The sequence below is a fragment of the Diorhabda sublineata genome, chromosome 8 (assembly GCF_026230105.1).
Source record: "Diorhabda sublineata isolate icDioSubl1.1 chromosome 8, icDioSubl1.1, whole genome shotgun sequence".
Classification (NCBI taxonomy): domain Eukaryota; kingdom Metazoa; phylum Arthropoda; class Insecta; order Coleoptera; family Chrysomelidae; genus Diorhabda; species Diorhabda sublineata.
This window is the reverse complement of record NC_079481.1, coordinates 32,398,274-32,418,565: the sequence shown is the minus strand read 5'-3', so window position 1 is coordinate 32,418,565 and position 20,292 is coordinate 32,398,274. Positions and strand designations below refer to the sequence as shown.

The 20,292-nt window shown below is 32.9% G+C and overlaps 2 protein-coding genes across 2 annotated transcripts in view; one reads left to right on the top strand and one right to left on the bottom strand.

The window, feature by feature from the left end:
* The window catches only part of LOC130448204 (homeobox protein unc-4-like), a 49,709-nt gene extending 43,893 nt beyond the window's left edge, over window positions 1-5,816 (bottom strand). The window contains exon 1 of the mRNA XM_056785474.1: window positions 5,363-5,816. Within this exon, the coding sequence (XP_056641452.1) occupies window positions 5,363-5,606 (244 nt within the window). The 5' untranslated portion in view covers window positions 5,607-5,816. The remainder of the gene's footprint in view (window positions 1-5,362) is intronic.
* Window positions 5,817-8,944: 3,128 nt separating this feature from the next.
* On the top strand, window positions 8,945-13,444 carry LOC130448315 (uncharacterized). Its single transcript, XM_056785603.1, has 2 exons — window positions 8,945-8,992; window positions 11,822-13,444. Exons 1-2 carry the CDS (start codon window positions 8,945-8,947, stop codon window positions 13,442-13,444), a joined length of 1,671 nt encoding a protein of 556 aa, XP_056641581.1.
* The last annotated feature ends 6,848 nt before the right edge of the window (window positions 13,445-20,292 follow it).

Here is a 20,292-nt window from a genome sequence, read left to right as displayed (position 1 = left end):
TTTCTTATTTGCTTCAAGTCGATCTTGATTTTATCAAATATATTATTCAAATAACCATTTTAGAATTACCAAAGGCAATATTACAAAACGATTTAACCAGACACTTATAAACGTATTTCAATACAACAATAGAACAAATTATATGCACGAAATTTATAAACTCGATAGAAAACGAGTTTGTTAAACAAGTTGAGAGACGAATCCCCGTGCCGAATCTACCATAGTTTAACGAAACATCTTAGGAAGGTCGAGAATTTATAATAAAGTTTCGTAGACAAGTTTTTTTAAAAAAAGAACATTGACAATCCTACAATTTCGTGTTAATAACATGCATTCCGGATAGGGTGGATTTTAAGCAACGCGTAGCTATAATGTAGCGGTAAATTGAGTGAGGGGCCGCAGTATCCCGTTGAAATATCACCCCCCAGAGTCCCATTTACCAGCCAGAGTCTATTATTATTGTATAGAACAAATCAGAAGGTTGAACAAGAGTGAACTTAATACTAATATAAATCATCGCCAAATAAAAATGTAACGGGGGATTTAGGAAAACAACCGGGAACGTTGCTTTTGGCTTTTGCGCCCCTTAGGGGCGACGTTTGTGTGCGGTTAAATAGCTTGTTATTCCATTAAATATTGATGATGTGTTTCGGTTTATGTTGGCGTTTTTCTTTTATTGGATTTCGTGGTTTATCGACTTCTTGCATTTAATCCGTTCCAACGTTTAAAAAAAAATTATATCGGTATCTGTATCGTCATATTTTTCTTCGTCTCCTTCATTTTTTTCTCGCAATTACGTAGGTTCTCGATTCTATTTTACTTTATTATCAGTATCAGTATCGTCAGTATCTACTGGCCTACTACACTCCATATCTTCGAACTGATTTCTATTTTCTAGTTTTTTATTTCATTTTCTAGTCCTAAATTCCTCTTTATTACTTCTCTGCGTTCTCTTCCTCCTTCTATATCTATATTTTGTATCCTATTGAGTATTTTCCTTTCCAACACATCCAGCTTCTATTCGTTAAGATTCTCCTCCAAATTATTAACTTCCTGTCGTCACCCTTGCTTCTAAATTCAATTTTATCCCTCAATATTACTTTCCTTTGTGATTTTGTCATTGTTATTAACATCTTTTGTATCATCGTCGACTTGTAAATCCACAAATTTTCTATGTTCGAATGTCATTTTGATAAAACTCATTATCTCTTTTGGGATGTTGAGATCGTCCATATTGTTGTACAAATAACTTCTATTGATAGTTTTTTTGAAAAATTAATTATATTCATACCGCATTCTTCGCTTGAAAATATAATTTACGAATAACAACACCTTGGGTTAGAAACGTCAAGTCAAACGTCAAACTTGTCATGTTTGACATACGAAGTGTTATTGCAAATGGCGGCGTCACATTCGGGATATTCCCGTGCCCGATCTCTTACAGTAACGAGTCGTCGAGATGTAAATATCGGCGTTCCTTTCGTTTACGAAGTTCGAGAAGTTTACCAAAAACCGGAAATTTATAACCGCGTGTTTATTCTGATGGTTGTTTTAACGTTCGGCGTAGCTGTATTGGTGTTTTTTATTCTGTTTTACATCCAAGGAAAATTCAGTTTCGGTTTATCGCCCAACGAGCATGTAATGGGCAAACACGCCGTCGATATGACCGCCAAAGAATTCGCCGAGGTAGAAAATAGAATACCCGGGATTCATGTATAATTTCTTCATCATTATAAACAAAATAAATATCAAACTACATGTTTCAACTTACTAATTTCATCCATCTTATTATGATAGAGCTCGGAGCTCGGTCAAGTTGTTTGGAAGTTATCCACCATCTTGATCGGCGAAATTGGAAGATGGTTGGTCTATCAGAAGACTGGTAACTCCTTTAGATAATAATTTTTCAAGAGAAAATCCATTTGAATCGATTTTTAGTGCTGCAAATGCAACAAACTTTCCAGGATTTCGTCCTCGATTAATAAAAGCAACTGTTCCAATCGATAAATCACACGATTTTATTCACCAACATGAAACTTGTCCTGTACGCGTTTTATTCTGGCCAGCAAATAGTCCTGATATGAATTCCATTGAAAATTTATGGGGGTGGTTGATAAAAATAGTTCACGAAAGGAATTTTCGTTGCAGAAATCAAGAAGAGCTATTGGAACAGCTTGGGACAACCTTGAAATTTGATTTTGATTCCCCGCATACTAAGAAGATCAGAAAAAGTTATCGAAAATCTAATTAATTATTCACAAATGTTTTCTCTTATTCATCAATCATTTTTACGATACAATATTTGATCCAAATTGCAAAGTAATATAAAATTTAATGTTTTCATCTTCTTCATCGTTGACTTCTTCGGCTTTTCGAGGTTTTCCAAATCTCTATAAACTCTTAACACCTTTTGGTTTCAAATGAGACCTCACATTTGCACCAGAATGTAATTTTTTTCTTGTTGTACTTTTTTAGCATAGTCCTTTTCGATATATTGAACTTGAAGTACCACCACATTGTTTATTTTGCATTTTTTCATATTCACACTTGCAATCTTTAACCGCGACAGCGACTCCATGTCTCCCTAGAACTTCTTCATACTCTTCCGGCTTAAAAATAGTGTCCTTCTTTCTCAAATCTTTCCCAATCAATCCAAACACTTAGCAGAGGATTATGGGTAATCAAGTGACGAAACTGGACGCTTCTGTTTGACGATTTGGATTTGGGCGGATTTTGTAACTGAAAAAGGGAGTAACAGCCTTTGGACTTGGATATAAGATGAAGAATCACGAGGAAAATAAGATACCCATATAGGATTTTAAGATGGGTCTAGTATAGGTCCAGACTTAAGCCAACTTTGGCCCTGGCTTGGAAACCGTTATTGACCCAGACTTGGCGGGAATCTGGGATCATAAAAATGTCCCTCGCTTGGTTTACAAACCTAGAACAGGTTTTAAACATATAAAGAAGTGATACTAAGCTCTGCCAAGCCATACTGATTATAAAATGGCCGAGGTCGGGTTACCCAGATTCCAGCTCGGCTTGGGTGACTATGGAGAGGCCGTGGCTGAGTTAACCAGACTTCAAACAGGCCTGGGTCATTATCGGTTTGTCGAGGCAGGCGTTGGTGCAAATTGAGCCCCGTCGTTCAAGTCTGGGGGCTTCTACATGGGTGAATGCAAATTCTAAAACCAGTATCTAAACCCAGCATCGTTTCAAACTGTTTCTACTCTACCAGAAGAAGAAGTTCCTCTGGAACTGGCTGAGTTTGAATCCAGATCTTAATTTCAACTTAGCCAGTAACATCTTCTTGTGGTAGAGTTCCTAGCAGCAAGAAGGAAGCTTCTTATGGAAGTAAGCGATGTAAAAGACAGATTTTGGGAACACCAGCAATATTTCCTTGGTATACTTGTGGGAAAGACACTGCGACAAGTTTGAATATAACGAAAACTATTTAGATAGATGTAACGGAGTTTAGAACCGAGGTGGAGGCGAAAAAAGCCAAAGCGTATTCAGTAGACGAGGTACATTCGAAAGTTGAGCTTAACTGCAATCACCTATGTAGTTTGTTGATAAATATTACCTCTAAGTTGGTTAAAAGCAGGTAAATATGTTGGTAAACAGAATGATAGTTTTAAAACACATTTCATCGACAAATTTCTATCTTCTATTGTTACTTTGTCTATTAATTTGAAAATAAACTACACCTTGAGGCAACAACATTTGGAACCATTAAAAATTATGGCCCCATTGTATTTATTAATATTAGTTGTAAAATAATCGTAACGAGATGATTATAGAGTAACGTAGATAAATCTGTTACAACAAATTTCGAAATAAGTTTGATAGAAAGCGGTGCTGCTGTTGGCGCCCATTTTAACCTTATACACCCGGAAATTTTCATAGAAACCGATCAGAACGAAGCCGTTTTCCGTTACCATACGTTCCAAAAAACCGTGGTCTAATTTTAATCTCAAAAACACGGAAATTTCAAAACTAACCTAACATAACCTAACTTATCAAGGTTATGCTTACAATAAAATTATTTATTAATGAATTTTTTGTATAATTCGTTCTAAATTAACCAAAAAAAATATCCGTGGATGGCATTCATCCGTGGACAGTATTCATCAGTGAGTTATTGTAGCTGAAATTAGGATTTTTACGTGGAGGACGTCAGAATCATGTTTCCCGACGTCCCACAGGAACCATTCAAATACAATACTAGATTTCGGTGCCAAAATTGATATAAATTTTCAAATAATTGCGGTAAATAGATAGAAATTCGTTTGATAAAGCCAAAATATCTGGGTTTTTGGCGCCGTCGAGTTAACTTCCCTGTAGACGACGTCCACTTTGAAATCTCAGGTAATTTATGGTCTGAAGATGTCTAATAAAAAACAGGATTGTCTGGTATATTAGTATCAAGAAGAAATCGCAGAAATTATTACAAAAAATGGTTGGGAACGGTGATTTAAGGGCTTTATTCTGAAACCTTCGGAAGATTTCAATACAAACAGTTAGTTCATTTAGAAGCCTACAAATTGTAATATTTTCATTAATTTTGTTGAAAACTATCATCAGAAATTAAGATTCATAAGAATTTTCAATAATTTTTAAATTTCAATCTTACGACACATTTTATCTATGGTTGTTAATATACAAAACAACTAAAATAAATTTGTAGTAGTTATATTTATAACATAATTATAAATTAATTATTTATTGACCCATGAAATGAACTTAGATAACGCAATAACCTCACTGCAATACAATACGAATTTTATAAAATTAATCGAATTAAATCCCCGATATTTTCTATGACTTCTAGGACGACTCGTAACTCTTATTTGACATTTGACGTTTTTATGTCGAACGTCAAAACGTGTTGTCATACAAGTGACATACGTCAAAAAGATTTTTTCGCGTAATTAGACAATAGTTCGATGGAAAACCTGATTGGTGCGAAGAGATTGCTGGAAAAACCAATCTTAGAAGACGAATCATTCGTCAACACATCAAATATTTAAAAAGATTGAATTATTTCATTTCGTACGACTTTTCTTTCTGATATATTGATAATTAACCGTCTGTATCATCAAATATGCCGTAGGGGTACATCTGGAATGGTTTCGAGCTCAAAAGGTACAATACCAATAGATCTGAAAGTAGATATGTCATTTTCCAGTTCCAGCATTACCACAAGGTTTTCCCAGAGGTACCATGCTTGTTGTTTTCCGCATTTGCAAACTATTTGGGCTCCGTTTTTTGCGGTACGCGCATAGTTTCAATATATCAGATATTTCTGATATAAAATGAGTACCGAGAAGGTTTTTTTTCGTACTAAATGAGTGGAACGTACCTTTTCCAACTGTTTCACTACCACTATCTTCACTTGGTGGTCCAGGCGGAGCCCTTAGCACTTGTGTAAGTCCGTGCGGATATCTGGGTCTATTCAACGGCGAAAACGCTCCGTGCATTCCCAATAATTGAGCGGCGCCTGGGAATTGTAATAAAGGCGCCCAAGGAGGTCGCGGTGCCAGATGGGCAGCCGCCGCGGCGTACAATTGAAGCGGAGGGGGCAGTACCCCTGATTCCAGTACCATTTTTTTTTCAGTTTTGATTATATAACACTACACTAAGATTATCATACACGACACTTCATGTTTATTTAATTTTTTTTTCAAATATATATTTTCAACGCGTTTTTAGTTCCATGGTATCGAGCAATTGAGTTATTCACGAAATGAATCCATGTGCACTAAAGTCCAACACTCAATACATGCGTCTCATACCGCTCAACTGAAATCACTAACCCTATTCCATTCGGCTCAACGGTAGGCGTGTTGATTTCAAACAAAAACGAATATCTTTCGTTCGATTGGTCGAAATCGTGCCCGCCTATATATTACATCCCTCCCAATTGTGGTGAATATCATTATTGAGGAATGGGGCCCATGTCAATATGTTTGGTTATTTATTATTTTTTGCTTTGATAGCTTTTTGGTGTAGTTGAATTTAGATGATATGTTATTTTTTTTTTTTTTTTTTTTTGATAAACTGATAACGGCGTATTTTTAGGAATTTATAGGTATAATTAAGGTTCTTTATTATTGTCGGGGCTTAATTGGAAATTATTGTTTTTCGAAGTATCATAAAAACTAATTAAATATGTTAAATATGAAATTTTTTAGGTAATTATTCGTTATACTACAACCACCGCGAAAATACGAATAATTAAAGTGCCTGGATAGGGTGGAAACTATTTTACATTAAAAACTGGCTAGGTTAGGTTAGGTTAAGTTAGGTTAGGTTAGGTTAGGTTATTATAGAAATATAGGGAAGGAAATGTATTGATTAAGTTTTTTTTGTATTTTTCCAGATATGAAAAAGATATAAAAAAAAGATATCGCTGATTTCGATACAAAATTTTGAAAAATATTTTTATTCACATATATGCTTCATACATAAATTTTACAATTTTCACCTGATCTTTTTTGACATTATGTATGTATAATTTTTTGAAATTATATTTTTTTTTGCGCCTTAATTTTAATCGCTTTTCTTTTAAAAAACTATATTTCGTCGTTATTATTATTATTATTATTTTGGTGGTGTTGGTATAACGAAGAAGACCCATCAAAATTTGACGTAAATCAGACAGATATATAAGTTTTAATACTTTTATATAGAATACATTTGAAAAAATACCATTTCGAGTCGTTTTCCACTGAAAAAAATCATTAAAGAAACCGAGGAAAGTTAAATAAATGAATATTGTTTCGAAATTAACGCATTATTTAAATTTGCCGCCATTTATACAGTGAAGTGTTGACAGCGTTAATAAAACAAATTGACATTTGACAGTTTAAGGTTAAACAACATTTAGAAAATGATGCAGGTAGGAAACTCCGTTTCGAGTCATTTTCCACTGAAAAAAATCATTAAAGAAACCGAGAAAAGTTAAATAAATGAATATTGTTTCGAAATTAACGCATTATTTAAATTTGCCGCCATTTATACAGTGAAGTGTTGACAGCGTTAATAAAACAAATTGACATTTGACAGTTTAAGGTTAAACAACATTTAGAAAATGATGCAACTAGGAAACTCCGTTTCGAGTCGTTTTCCACTGAAAAAAATCATTGAAAAAACCGAGGAAAGTTAAATAAATGAATATTGTCTCGAAATTAACGCATTATTTAAATTTGCCGCCATTTATACAGTGAAGTATTGACAGCGGTAAAAATAACAAATTGACATTTGACAGTTTAAAGTTAAACAACATTTAGAAAATGATGCAGTTAGGAAACTCCGTTGTGAGTCGTTTTCCACTGAAAAAAATCATTGAAAAAACCGAGAAAAGTTAAATAAATGAATATTTTCTCGAAATTAACGCATTATTTAAATTTGCCGCTATTTATACACTGAAGTGTTGACAGCGTTAATAAAACAAATTGACATTTGACAGTTTAAGGTTAAACAACATTTAGAAAATGATGCAGGTAGGAAACTCCGTTTCGAGTCATTTTCCACTGAAAAAAATCATTGAAAAAACCGAGGAAAGTTAAATAAATGAATATTGTCTCGAAATTAACGCATTATTTAAATTTGCCGCTATTTATACAGTGAAGTGTTGACAGCGGTAAAAAAAACAAATCGACATTTGACAGTTTAAGGTTAAACAACATTTAGAAAATGATGCAGGTAGGAAACTCCGTTTCGAGTCATTTTCCACTGAAAAAAATCATTGAAAAAACCGAGGAAAGTTAAATAAATGAATATTGTCTCGAAATTAACGCATTATTTAAATTTGCCGCTATTTATACAGTGAAGTGTTGACAGCGTTAATAAAACAAATTGACATTTGACAGTTTAAGGTTAAACAACATTTAGAAAATGATGCAGGTAGGAAACTCCGTTGTGAGTCGTTTTCCACTGAAAAAAATCATTGAAAAAACCGAGAAAAGTTAAATAAATGAATATTTTCTCGAAATTAACGCATTATTTAAATTTGCCGCTATTTATACAGTGAAGTGTTGACAGCGTTAATAAAACAAATTGACATTTGACAGTTTAAGGTTAAACAACATTTAGAAAATGATGCAGGTAGGAAACTCCGTTGTGAGTCGTTTTCCACTGAAAAAAATCATTGAAAAAACCGAGAAAAGTTAAATAAATGAATATTTTCTCGAAATTAACGCATTATTTAAATTTGCCGCTATTTATACAGTGAAGTGTTGACAGCGTTAATAAAACAAATTGACATTTGACAGTTTAAGGTTAAACAACATTTAGAAAATGATGCAGTTAGGAAACTCCGTTTTGAGTCGTTTTCCACTGAAAAAAATCATTAAAGAAACCGAGAAAAGTTAAATAAATGAATATTGTCTCGAAATTAACGCATTATTTAAATTTGCCGCTATTTATACAGTGAAGTATTGACAGCGGTAAAAAAACAAATTGATATTTGACAGTTTAAGGTTAAACAACATTTAAAAAATGATGCAACTAGGAAACTCCGTTTCGAGTCGTTTTCCACTGAAAAAAATCATTAAAGAAACCGAGGAAAGTTAAATAAATGAATATTGTCTCGAAATTAACGCATTATTTAAATTTGCCGCTATTTATACAGTGAAGTGTTGACAGCGTTAATAAAACAAATTGACATTTGACAGTTTAAGGTTAAACAACATTTAAAAAATGATGCAGCTGGGAAATTCATACAAAAAACACTCGGAATATTATTTAAACTTCGTCAATTATGAAAAGATTGATTAAAAAATTGCGATATACAGTATCTGTCCAAAAAGAAGTCGTTCAAATGTCAAATATTAGTTTGTACTTATAATAAAAATGAATTATTAGACGAAAGAAATTGAAAAATCAATTAGCAAAAGATGGTACAACGAAGGAAACTTCCAAATAATATTCTGATGAGAAAATGAATGTTCAAAATAGCAGAGATAATTTGAAGGTTGGAGGGTTGAAGGTAAAGTGGTTGAGGTTATGAAAATGGACGACGAATAATTTTAATATAAAAACTAACCACTAAAAGTGAAACTACTTAAAAATCCAAATTAGAATCAGAATATGAAGTGGATTGATAATTTCATCAGTATTATTGTCCAGCTTCCACATTATCTTGAGGTTTCAGGCTTCACAAACAAATGTTTCAATGAAACTTCTTTATTTATCTGTGCCAGTACCATTTTAATTAGTTCGCAATGATATGATGGAGATCTATCCAACGTCTTTCCACGATTCTCAGTTAAACAGTTAAATATCAACGTTTCTTAATTAACTGTTGAATAACCAAATTTTTCATAGTCATAATCAGAATTTAACCTCCGAATTCTTTAATGCACCTCCGATTTTCCTGAAAATTTAGAATTGAACTCGTCTTACCCTCTATATCAAGATATACATGATCGCAAGGTGTGCGAATTGTTTTTAAGGGGTGAAAACAACCCCTTATCGAAAAATACTAATATTATAGTTTTTCCTACTTTTTTTCAATTCAAATGTTTTTCGTTTATGCAGCATTAATATCTTAACTTTTTGTATAACGGAAAATTTATATATTTCGTAGTATCAACCCTTAAAAGTCTCTAAAAACTACCCTTCCGATAAAAATAATATATGAACAAATTTTTTAACGATTTAAAACATTGCAATTTCATTTTTACTGTGAAAAATTCATAGCATTTTAATAAAATTTAATTGGTTATTAATTTTTATTATCCAACCCTTAAAAACTACCCCTTTGCAGAAAATGAATGAATAAAAATAAATCTAATGACTGCCAACTTTTAGATTTTGCATTCTTTTTGGTATTAAAGTTTCTCGTTTCTACTTGAAGTAATTTTTCATTCTCCACACCCTGACACCCCTTAAGAACCACCCCTTTACCTCCTGGTACTCTCAAATGTACCTACAGACAACTTAGCATCAATAGAAAAAATCTGTGCGTCAAAATTTGAAACTTTTTCGATAATTCACAAAAAATAATTTCAAAATTTTATTTTTTATGTAGCTCCATTAATTTTGAAGTTATCACATACTACAAAAAACCATTTTAAAGGTAATTTTCAGAGCTACAGGCCTATGTATGTTAGAAGGGATTGAGACCCTTCAAATTTTATTAATAAAGGTTCAAAGGGCTGTGCGTAAGCAATCCTCGCACTGTAGTGACAGATTAATTTGGTTATAACTCCGTCAATTTTCATGCTACAAAAAAAATAAAAAAAGCAAAATAATCTTCATAAAAAATGCTTTAATTTGATTGTTTATTTGTTTTTGTATCTCCTATAGTTATGGAGAAAAAATGAGTTAAAATTTTTTTCTTGAAAAATCAAAGAAAAAGTATTATTTAATGCTGATTTTTTTCAAAATTATGCATTTCTAATCAGCCAAACTTTCAGATGTCGTAAACAACATCCAAATAAAGTATTTGGTACAAGGAATAAGTTTAATTTTCATTTTCAATAAAATGGTATTAGTTTTAGTGCATTTTTTTTAGTTTCAACTATTTTACATCATATCTCACTGAAATTTCAGTCGAAACGATTTTTATCAGTAGTCATTCAAAAGGTTTTTTTAAGCTCTTTAAAAAGTATTCTGTGACTTTTTGCTGGAAAATGTACCATTTTCCCGTTATTTGAGGTTAACTGCTCAATTACGTAAAACAAAATCTATTCAAATATCTATAACTTACTTTAGGTACAACATTAAGATCTTAAGTTTAGCTAAATTTCTTTGTTTTTTTATAAGCTTCATTTTTGTTCATTACCTTTTTTTCGATAAAACGCATCATTACTGAGTTATACGTAAAAAACTAATAAAAAATGCAGTTTTTTTGAAAAATATCGTATTTTACAATTGCGAATAACTCAAAAACTATTGATCTGTCGAAAAAACTTTATATGACATTTTTTACTTTAAATTTGCTGATCTTTCGATTACTGGGGTTATTTTGGGTGAAAAATTCTCCTGCTCCCGAAAAGGAGTGACATCCCTCCCGGAGGAAAAGCTTGAATACCTGGCCTAAATAGACTCCCTACTGGACCTTTCAAGCTGCAATCAAACTGTTAAAAATAAAGAACTTGGACTTCTTTACTTAATGAGGAAAAAACCTCCATTAATATTTTCGTTGAAATTCGGAAGATTCAGAGTCAAAACCTAAAGAATCGGGTGGTTGGGGCACGTGTATGGATTCATACAGAATCGACAAGAGGAATCAAAAGTCAAAGACACAGAACGAAAAACTCATACCAGAGGAGACACAAAAGATTGTTGCTGTATAAAAATTAGCTACAACAGCTTTGCCAATTATTGCTTATTGATTGCAGGGACAAATCCATCGATTCATCAACCAAAATCGAGAAATCCATCTATTCAACAACCAAAATCGAGAAATCCATCGATTCAGCAACCAAAATCGAGAAATCCATCGATTCAACAACCAAAATCGAGAAATCCATCGATTCAGCAACCAAAATCGAGAAATCCATCGAATCAACAACCAAAATCGAGAAATCCATCGATTCAGCAACCAAAATCGAGAAATCCATCGATTCAGCAACCAAAATCGAGAAATCCATCGAATCAACAACCAAAATCGAGAAATCCATCCATTCAGCAACCAAAATCGAGAAATCCATCGAATCAACAACCAAAATCGAGAAATCCATCGATTCAGCAACCAAAATCGAGAAATCCATCGATTCAACAACGAAAATCGAGAAATCCATCGATTCAGCAACCAAAATAGAGAAATCCATCGATTCAACAACCAAAATCGAGAAATCTATCGATTCAGCAACCAAAATCGAGAAATCCATCGATTCAGCAACCAAAATCGAGAAATCCATCGAATCAACAACCAAAATCGAGAAATCCATCGAATCAACAACCAAAATCGAGAAATCCATCGATTCAGCAACCAAAATCGAGAAATCCATCGAATCAACAACCAAAATTGAGAAATCCATCGATTCAGCAACCAAAATCGAGAAATCCATCGATTCAACAACCAAAATCGAGAAATCCATCGATTCAGCAACCAAAATCGAGAAATCCATCGATTCAGCAACCAAAATCGAGAAATCCATCGATTCAGCAACCAAAATCGAGAAATCCATCGAATCAACAACCAAAATCGAGAAATCCATCGAATCAACAACCAAAATCGAGAAATCCATCGATTCAGCAACCAAAATCGAGAAATCCATCGAATCAACAACCAAAATCGAGAAATCCATCGATTCAGCAACCAAAATCGAGAAATCCATCGAATCAACAACCAAAATCGAGAAATCCATCGAATCAACAACCAAAATCGAGAAATCCATCGATTCAGCAACCAAAATCGAGAAATCCATCGAATCAACAACCAAAATCGAGAAATCCATCGATTCAGCAACCAAAATCGAGAAATCCATCGAATCAACAACCAAAATCGAGAAATCCATCGATTCAGCAACCAAAATCGAGAAATCCATCGAATCAACAACCAAAATCGAGAAATCCATCGATTCAGCAACCAAAATCGAGAAATCCATCGATTCAACAACCAAAATCGAGAAATCCATCGATTCAGCAACCAAAATCGAGAAATCCATCGATTCAGCAACCAAAATCGAGAAATCCATCGATTCAGCAACCAAAATCGAGAAATCCATCGAATCAACAACCAAAATCGAGAAATCCATCGATTCAACAACCAAAATCGAGAAATCCATCGATTCAGCAACCAAAATCGAGAAATCCATCGATTCAGCAACCAAAATCGAGAAATCCATCGATTCAGCAACCAAAATCGAGAAATCCATCGATTCAACAACCAAAATCGAGAAATCCATCGATTCAGCAACCAAAATCAAGAAATCCATCTATTCAGCAACCAAAATCGAGAAATCCATCGATTCAACAACCAAAATCGAGAAATCCATCGATTCAGCAACCAAAATCGAGAAATCCATCTATTCAGCAACCAAAATCGAGAAATCCATCGATTCAGCAACCAAAATCGAGAAATCCATCGATTCAACAACCAAAATCGAGAAATCCATCTATTCAGCAACCAAAATCGAGAAATCCATCGATTCAGCAACCAAAATCGAGAAATCCATCGATTCAACAACCAAAATCGAGAAATCCATCTATTCAGCAACCAAAATCGAGAAATCCATCGATTCAGCAACCAAAATCGAGAAATCCATCGATTCAGCAACCAAAATCGAGAAATCCATCGATTCAGCAACCAAAATCGAGAAATCCATCGATTCAACAACCAAAATCGAGAAATCCATCGATTCAGCAACCAAAATCAAGAAATCCATCTATTCAGCAACCAAAATCGAGAAATCTATCGATTCAACAACCAAAATCGAGAAATCCATCGATTCAACAACCAAAATCGAGAAATCCATCGATAAAATAATTCGGTGTGGCTTCTATAAAAACAATAGACAATGAAACATTTGAAATATCAATTTTTTTACGAGTCGTCGCGTAATTTCAGCCTGTAACAAGAAGAATTTAGGGTTTTTCCTATTGAAAATAGATTGAAACTTAAACTACAACGATAGTCAGTAACGTCGACTTAGAACTAAATAAGTTTTTAGAATGTTTTTAATAAATTTAACAATAAATATTAGCTAGATCAGCTATACTAGCTGCCGGCCAATAGAAATGCATTTATGCTTAAGTTTTGATTGGTAAACAGTGGAGATGGTGAGTCCACGTAGACTGATGGTTTGTCAGATATCTACTTAATTTTGTACGGGGAGTGAGTGCCGTGCGTATTTCATTTTTGTTATAACAAATAAGTATATTTCGAATTTGAGAAGCTCATTACTTGAAATAAAGATTTTTAACAAATAAAAATGAAATTAATCGATGATATACTATACAAGAATACGTTGATAAATTCGTTTATATAATTAGAGTCTGCACACTAAAATTAAACTGATTCAATACCATTTTAATGACAATTTTGGTTTAGTCCGTTCAAAAATATGTTTTTTCTACATTTTTTCATTCATAACTATAACTAAAATTGAAAATTTTCAATGATAAATAAGGCCGAACTTATATTTTATGAAACCAATACTTTAATGTTTCTGATGATGGTTCTGATAATACTGAAAGTTGTGGCAAAGTATAAAGAAGCGAGGACACGTGTCTGTCGCGTGTATTATAGTAATGGCTGTTTATTTTATGTCTCATTGTGTATATTATAAAGTGTGTCAAAATCATAAAATATGTGAAGAACTAAGACATTAAAAGGCATGGGCAAGATACGATATATCCTACAAATGATTTCTTAATCTATTTCCTTAACGCCGAGATGTTTGTCCTATATAAACAGTATCAAAATCTTATTAATATAAAAATTTTATATTTGAATGGTGTTTTCTTAAACTGTTTGTTAATATTTGTTTCAATATATGCTATTTATCATTTTTTTGATAAAATTATTTCGTATTCTCCAAAGTTGTTAATCTAAATTTAGGATACGATAAGAATTTTCAGTTTTTTTCGAGAAAAATTTGTTGTTTTTGTTGTATTTATGACACTTTTAGAAACCACTTCGGTATCGTCTTTGAAATATCCTTTCAGCAGAACAGTCTTTCGAAATTCCACTTCCTATTGTAAATAAAATATCTCAATATTTCTATACGGGGGTTGTCAGTAGTTAATATTTATTTTGGGGAGCTTCATTCTTATTATAAAAAAGGTTTCGAACTTATTGAACATCGCTGGGATAAGTATAAGAAGATTATGTTGAAAAATTTTCGAAATTTTTGTATTTTCTTTGTTAGGATAAGTTCTTTTCGTACCATATCGTTGCTATCAATGGGTAAACAACTCAAACATTATATTTTTTCGCGAAAAACATAGAATATATCCTACAAATGATTCCTTAATCTATTTTCTCGACGCCGAGATGTTTGTCCTATATAAACAGCATCAAAATCGTTACAAAACATCTTATGAATATAAAAATTTTATATTTGAACGGTTATAATCTGTTTTCTTAAACTGTTTGTTAATATTTATTTCAATATATGCTATTTATCATTTTTTTGATAAAATTATTTCGTATTCTCCAAAGCTGTTAATCTAAATTCAGGATACGATAAGAATTTTAATTTTTTTTTACTTTTTGTTAAAGAAAACTTCAAAGTTATCAAGAACATCACAATAAAATGTTTCGGCTGCTCAATACCTTTATTAACTACCAACGAAGCTGCCTAGAGTTGGATCGATACCAAAAATCGAATTTTGATACCGAAATTGAAGAAATTCGCATCTGAACTAACAAGTCCGCTATGCAAAATGTATATTAAATAAAAAAAGGTCTTTTCCCTGCAGATTTCCAACAACTACTGTCCGATTTATTTGGTCCCAGCGATTGCCAAGATCGTTGAGACAGTCGTTAACCATCCTGATAAATTTTGAACCTGCTAACAACATCAGTTACCATTAAAACCGGTTTCGTGAAAATAGATCAACAGGAAATGTCCCGATCTATGTCACCATAGTATGGAATGAAGCTATATGGGGATTTTAGAGCAATAGTACAGGTTTCTATCTAAGAAAGTTTTGTGGTATTCCCCAAGGACGCATCTTGTTATCGATTCTCTTTCTTTTGTACATCAACGATCCACTCGATAAAACTACAAACCGGATTTATCACTTAAAACATTTGGCAGTAATAAATCGTTATCAATACCGATCTGGAAAACATTCTGGAATGGATTGGAAGCGATCTGATTGAGTTTGATGTAGCAAAGACCGAGGATGCTGTTTTTACGAAAAAAAATCGTGATTTAGCAGGCAGATGTTGCTGATGAAGACCTAGTTCCACTGCAGATGTCCGGAATGTCGATGTATCGTGATTTTTTTCTTCGGAGAAGTCTAAGTTTGTAGAAACAGCTACCAAGGCTTGTCTTTCCCGAACGCTACAACCTCCAGCTCAAGATCAATATCAACACGTCGTAAAAAAATTTGTCGCGTTCAAATCCTTGTGATTATTCACGGAAATGATCTGGTACTTAAATCATTGAGAAATAAATTGATTAACAAATCTGATATTGAAATCACATGCGATGTATGATTTTTAGTATACTTGACGATATTTATTCGACGTGGAATTGTACGTAGGATGCACATAAATATTCAGAACAATACATTCGACATCAATCATGTCACAAAGTGACCTGTCAACGAGAATCTCCTCTCTATTCCGACTAGCGCCGCCAGTCGGTGAACCGGTGAATAATTACACTCGTGTGTATCGTGCTATGTATGCCGATTTTTAAAATAACGTCACTTTATTCATTTAATGTAATATAATGTAAGAGATGTCGTTGAGTGATCTAAAATAAAATAAAACCGTCGAGCAGCGGAATGGAGAAAACGATGTAGTACACTGCGAAAATAGTTTGACAGTTGACAGTTGACGTAAACTAATTTTTGAAGGGAAAATTGTAGTTTGTAGTATTGTAGTAGGGAATAATCGTGGAAATAACACTCTGTATGGTATATTTTGTTGAGAATATTGAAGATGTGGTTAGTTGGTCCCTAATAAATAGAGGAAATTGAGTAGTGGAGGACGATAAATGCTTATTTCCTGTTTCGTATTTATGACACTTTTAGAAACCACTTCGGTATCGTCTTTCAAATATCCTTTCAGTAGAACAGTCTTTCGAAATTTCACTTCCTATTGTAAATAAAATATCTCAATATTTCTATACGGGGGTTGTCAGTAGTTAGAGTTTATTTTGAGAAGCTTCATTCTGATTATAAAAAAGGTTTCGAACTTATTGAACATCGCTGGGAGAAGTATACGAAGATTATGTTGAAAAATTTTCGAAATTTTTGTATTTTCTTTGTTAGGATAAGTTCTTTTCGTACCATATCGTTGCTATCAATGGGTAAACAACTCAAACAGTATATTTTTTCGCAAAAAACATAGAATATATCTTACAAATGATTCCTTAATCTATTTTCTCGACGCCGAGATGTTTGTCCTATATAAACAGCATCAAAATCTTATTAATATGAAAATTTTATATTTGAATGGTGTTTTCTTGAACTGTTTGTTAATATTTGTTATAATATATGCTATTTATCATTTTTTTGATTAAATTATTTCGTATTTTCGAAAATCGTTGATCTAAATTCAGGATACGATGAGAATTTTCAGTTTTTTTCTCTTTTTTTCGAGAAAAATTTGTTGTTTTTGTTGTATTTTTGACACTTTTAGAAACCACTTCGGTATCGTCTTTGAAATATCCTTTCAGTAGAACAGTCTTTCGAAATTCCACCTCCTATTGTAAATAAAATATCTCAATATTTCTATACGGGGGTTGTCAGTAGTTAGAGTTTATTTTGAGGAGCTTCATTCTGATTATAAAAAAGGTTTCGAACTTATTGAACATCGCTGGGAGAAGTATACGAAGATTATGTTGAAAAATTTTCGAAATTTTTGTATTTTCTTTGTTAGGATAAGTTCTTTTCGTACCATATCGTTGCTATCAATGGGTAAACAACTCAAACAGTATATTTTTTCGCGAAAAACATAGAATATATCTTACAAATGATTCCTTAATCTATTTTCTCGACGCCGAGATGTTTGTCCTATATAAACAGCATCAAAATCTTATTAATATGAAAATTTTATATTTGAATGGTGTTTTCTTGAACTGTTTGTTAATATTTGTTATAATATATGCTATTTATCATTTTTTTGATTAAATTATTTCGTATTTTCGAAAATCGTTGATCTAAATTCAGGATACGATGAGAATTTTCAGTTTTTTTCTCTTTTTTTCGAGAAAAATTTGTTGTTTTTGTTGTATTTTTGACACTTTTAGAAACCACTTCGGTATCGTCTTTGAAATATCCTTTCAGTAGAACAGTCTTTCGAAATTTCACTTCCTATTGTAAATAAAATATCTCAATATTTCTATACGGGGGTTGTCAGTAGTTAGAGTTTATTTTGAGAAGCTTCATTCTGATTATAAAAAAGGTTTCGAACTTATTGAACATCGCTGGGAGAAGTATACGAAGATTATGTTGAAAAATTTTCGAAATTTTTGTATTTTCTTTGTTAGGATAAGTTCTTTTGGTACCGTATCGTTGCTATCAATGGGTAAACAACTCAAACAGTATATTTTTTCGCGAAAAACATAGAATATATCTTACAAATGATTCCTTAATCTATTTTCTCGACGCCGAGATGTTTGTCCTATATAAACAGCATCACAATCGTTACAAAACATCTTATTAATATAAAAAATTTTATATTTGAACGGTTATAATCTGTTTTCTTAAACTGTTTGTTAATATTTGGTTTAATATATGCTATTTATCATTTTTTTGATAAAATTATTTCGTATTTTCCAAAGTTGTTAATCTAAATTCAGGATACGATAAGAATTTTCCGGTTTTTTCGAGAAAAATTTGTTGTTTTTGTTTAATTTCGTCTTGAAATGATGGAACGTTTGGTATACAAAAAAAAATGAATAAGTTTACGTTTTTTACTGAGGTTTTTACTTTATTTTACTTCTTTACTTTTTTTGTATTGAAGAAAAATTCGCAAAGTTAGAACTAAAACAGATTCAATAAATTCTTTCGTAAGATTTTGATACACGCTTTTTCTCGGACACGTAGAAAAGCTATAATTTACTTTTCCCGGCAATTTCTACCAGAAGTTCTCGTCATAAACCCGACACTTCCGGTTCTGTGCACAAGATTTATATCTCTTGTAATTAGATCCCTCGCAAAAATTGAGGATTATCATAAGAAACCGCCTCTCAAAGATGAAAAATAAGATAAAGCAGCAACGGCAATAAAAAGAAGAAGAATTACTTAGCAGACTGGCAGTGCTGGATAAAGAGAAAATCTAAAGAGAGAAGGTTTTATAATTGGATTTTTATCTTATTTATTTTTCGGCTGTATTTTTTATTTTCACTTTACGACCTTTTCTGGTCGGTAAAAGTGGTCGATTTTTTATATGAGAAAATTACACTGAGAAAAATTGTTGCTCAATTTGTTATAGATGCGCTACACTCATTGATTTAATACGGAGCGAGTTCTATGGAAATTTCTCTAATCAAACAACTTTACATCTATGAAAACAAACATTCAAACAAATTAAAAGCTGTAGCTAACCTAACCAAACCAAACCTAACCTAACCTAACCTAACATAACCTAAACTAATCATCATCACAAGCAGATTAATGTTTGTGGGGTGGATTAGCCCTTACCTGGTGTGTGCTATCGAATAGGATCATATCAGGACTGTATACTGCACTGACCTGAGAATTTCGAAACGACCAGGTCATCTTCTGATGATTCCCGTCCCCAGCAAAACAACTCCAAACCAATTTGTACTTTTTTAGTTAAAAATTCGACACGTTTTTTGAAACAACGAACATAAAATCGATCGATGGAAGGCACTACGTATGTTAACGGTTTTCGGAGAAGTAGATTTAGGTCGTCGGTCAATCAAGGAACCTTCAACAAACTAGGCTATCGGTAGAAACCCCCAACTTGGTACCTAAACTAACCAATTTCTACTCCAGACAAATACCCGCATCTACAGCTGACTCTGGTACTTCCAAATCAGCTTCTGTTTTCGATTAATCCACATATTTCCACAATTGGTTTGGTTCCTGATCCACTACGAACTGATTCATCCTTCGGGAATATTCAATCTTCCGCACACCACTCCAGGTAATGAATACCCATCACAAGAAGATATTTTTTCTATTCCGTCATGTAGAGGTCGTCGTTTAACGAAGAATCTTCTCAAATTGGTACCTAAACTAACCAATTTCTACTCCAGACAAATACCCGCATCTACAGCTGCCTCTGGTACTTCCAAATCAGCTTCTGTTTTCGATTAATCCACATATTTCCACAATTGGTTTGATTCCTGATCCACTACGAACTGATTCATCCTTCGGGAATATTCAATCTTCCGCACACCACTCCAGGTAATGAATACCCATCACCAGAAGATATTTTTTCCATTTTATCATGCAGAGGTCGTCGTTTAACGAAGAATCTTCTCAAATTGGTACCTAAACTAACCAATTTCTACTCCAGACAAATACCCGCATCTACAGCTGACTCTGGTACTTCCAAATCAGCTTCTGTTTTCGATTAATCCACATATTTCCACAATTGGTTTGGTTCCTGATCCACTACGAACTGATTCATCCTTCGGGAATATTCAATCTTCCGCACACCACTCCAGGTAATGAATACCC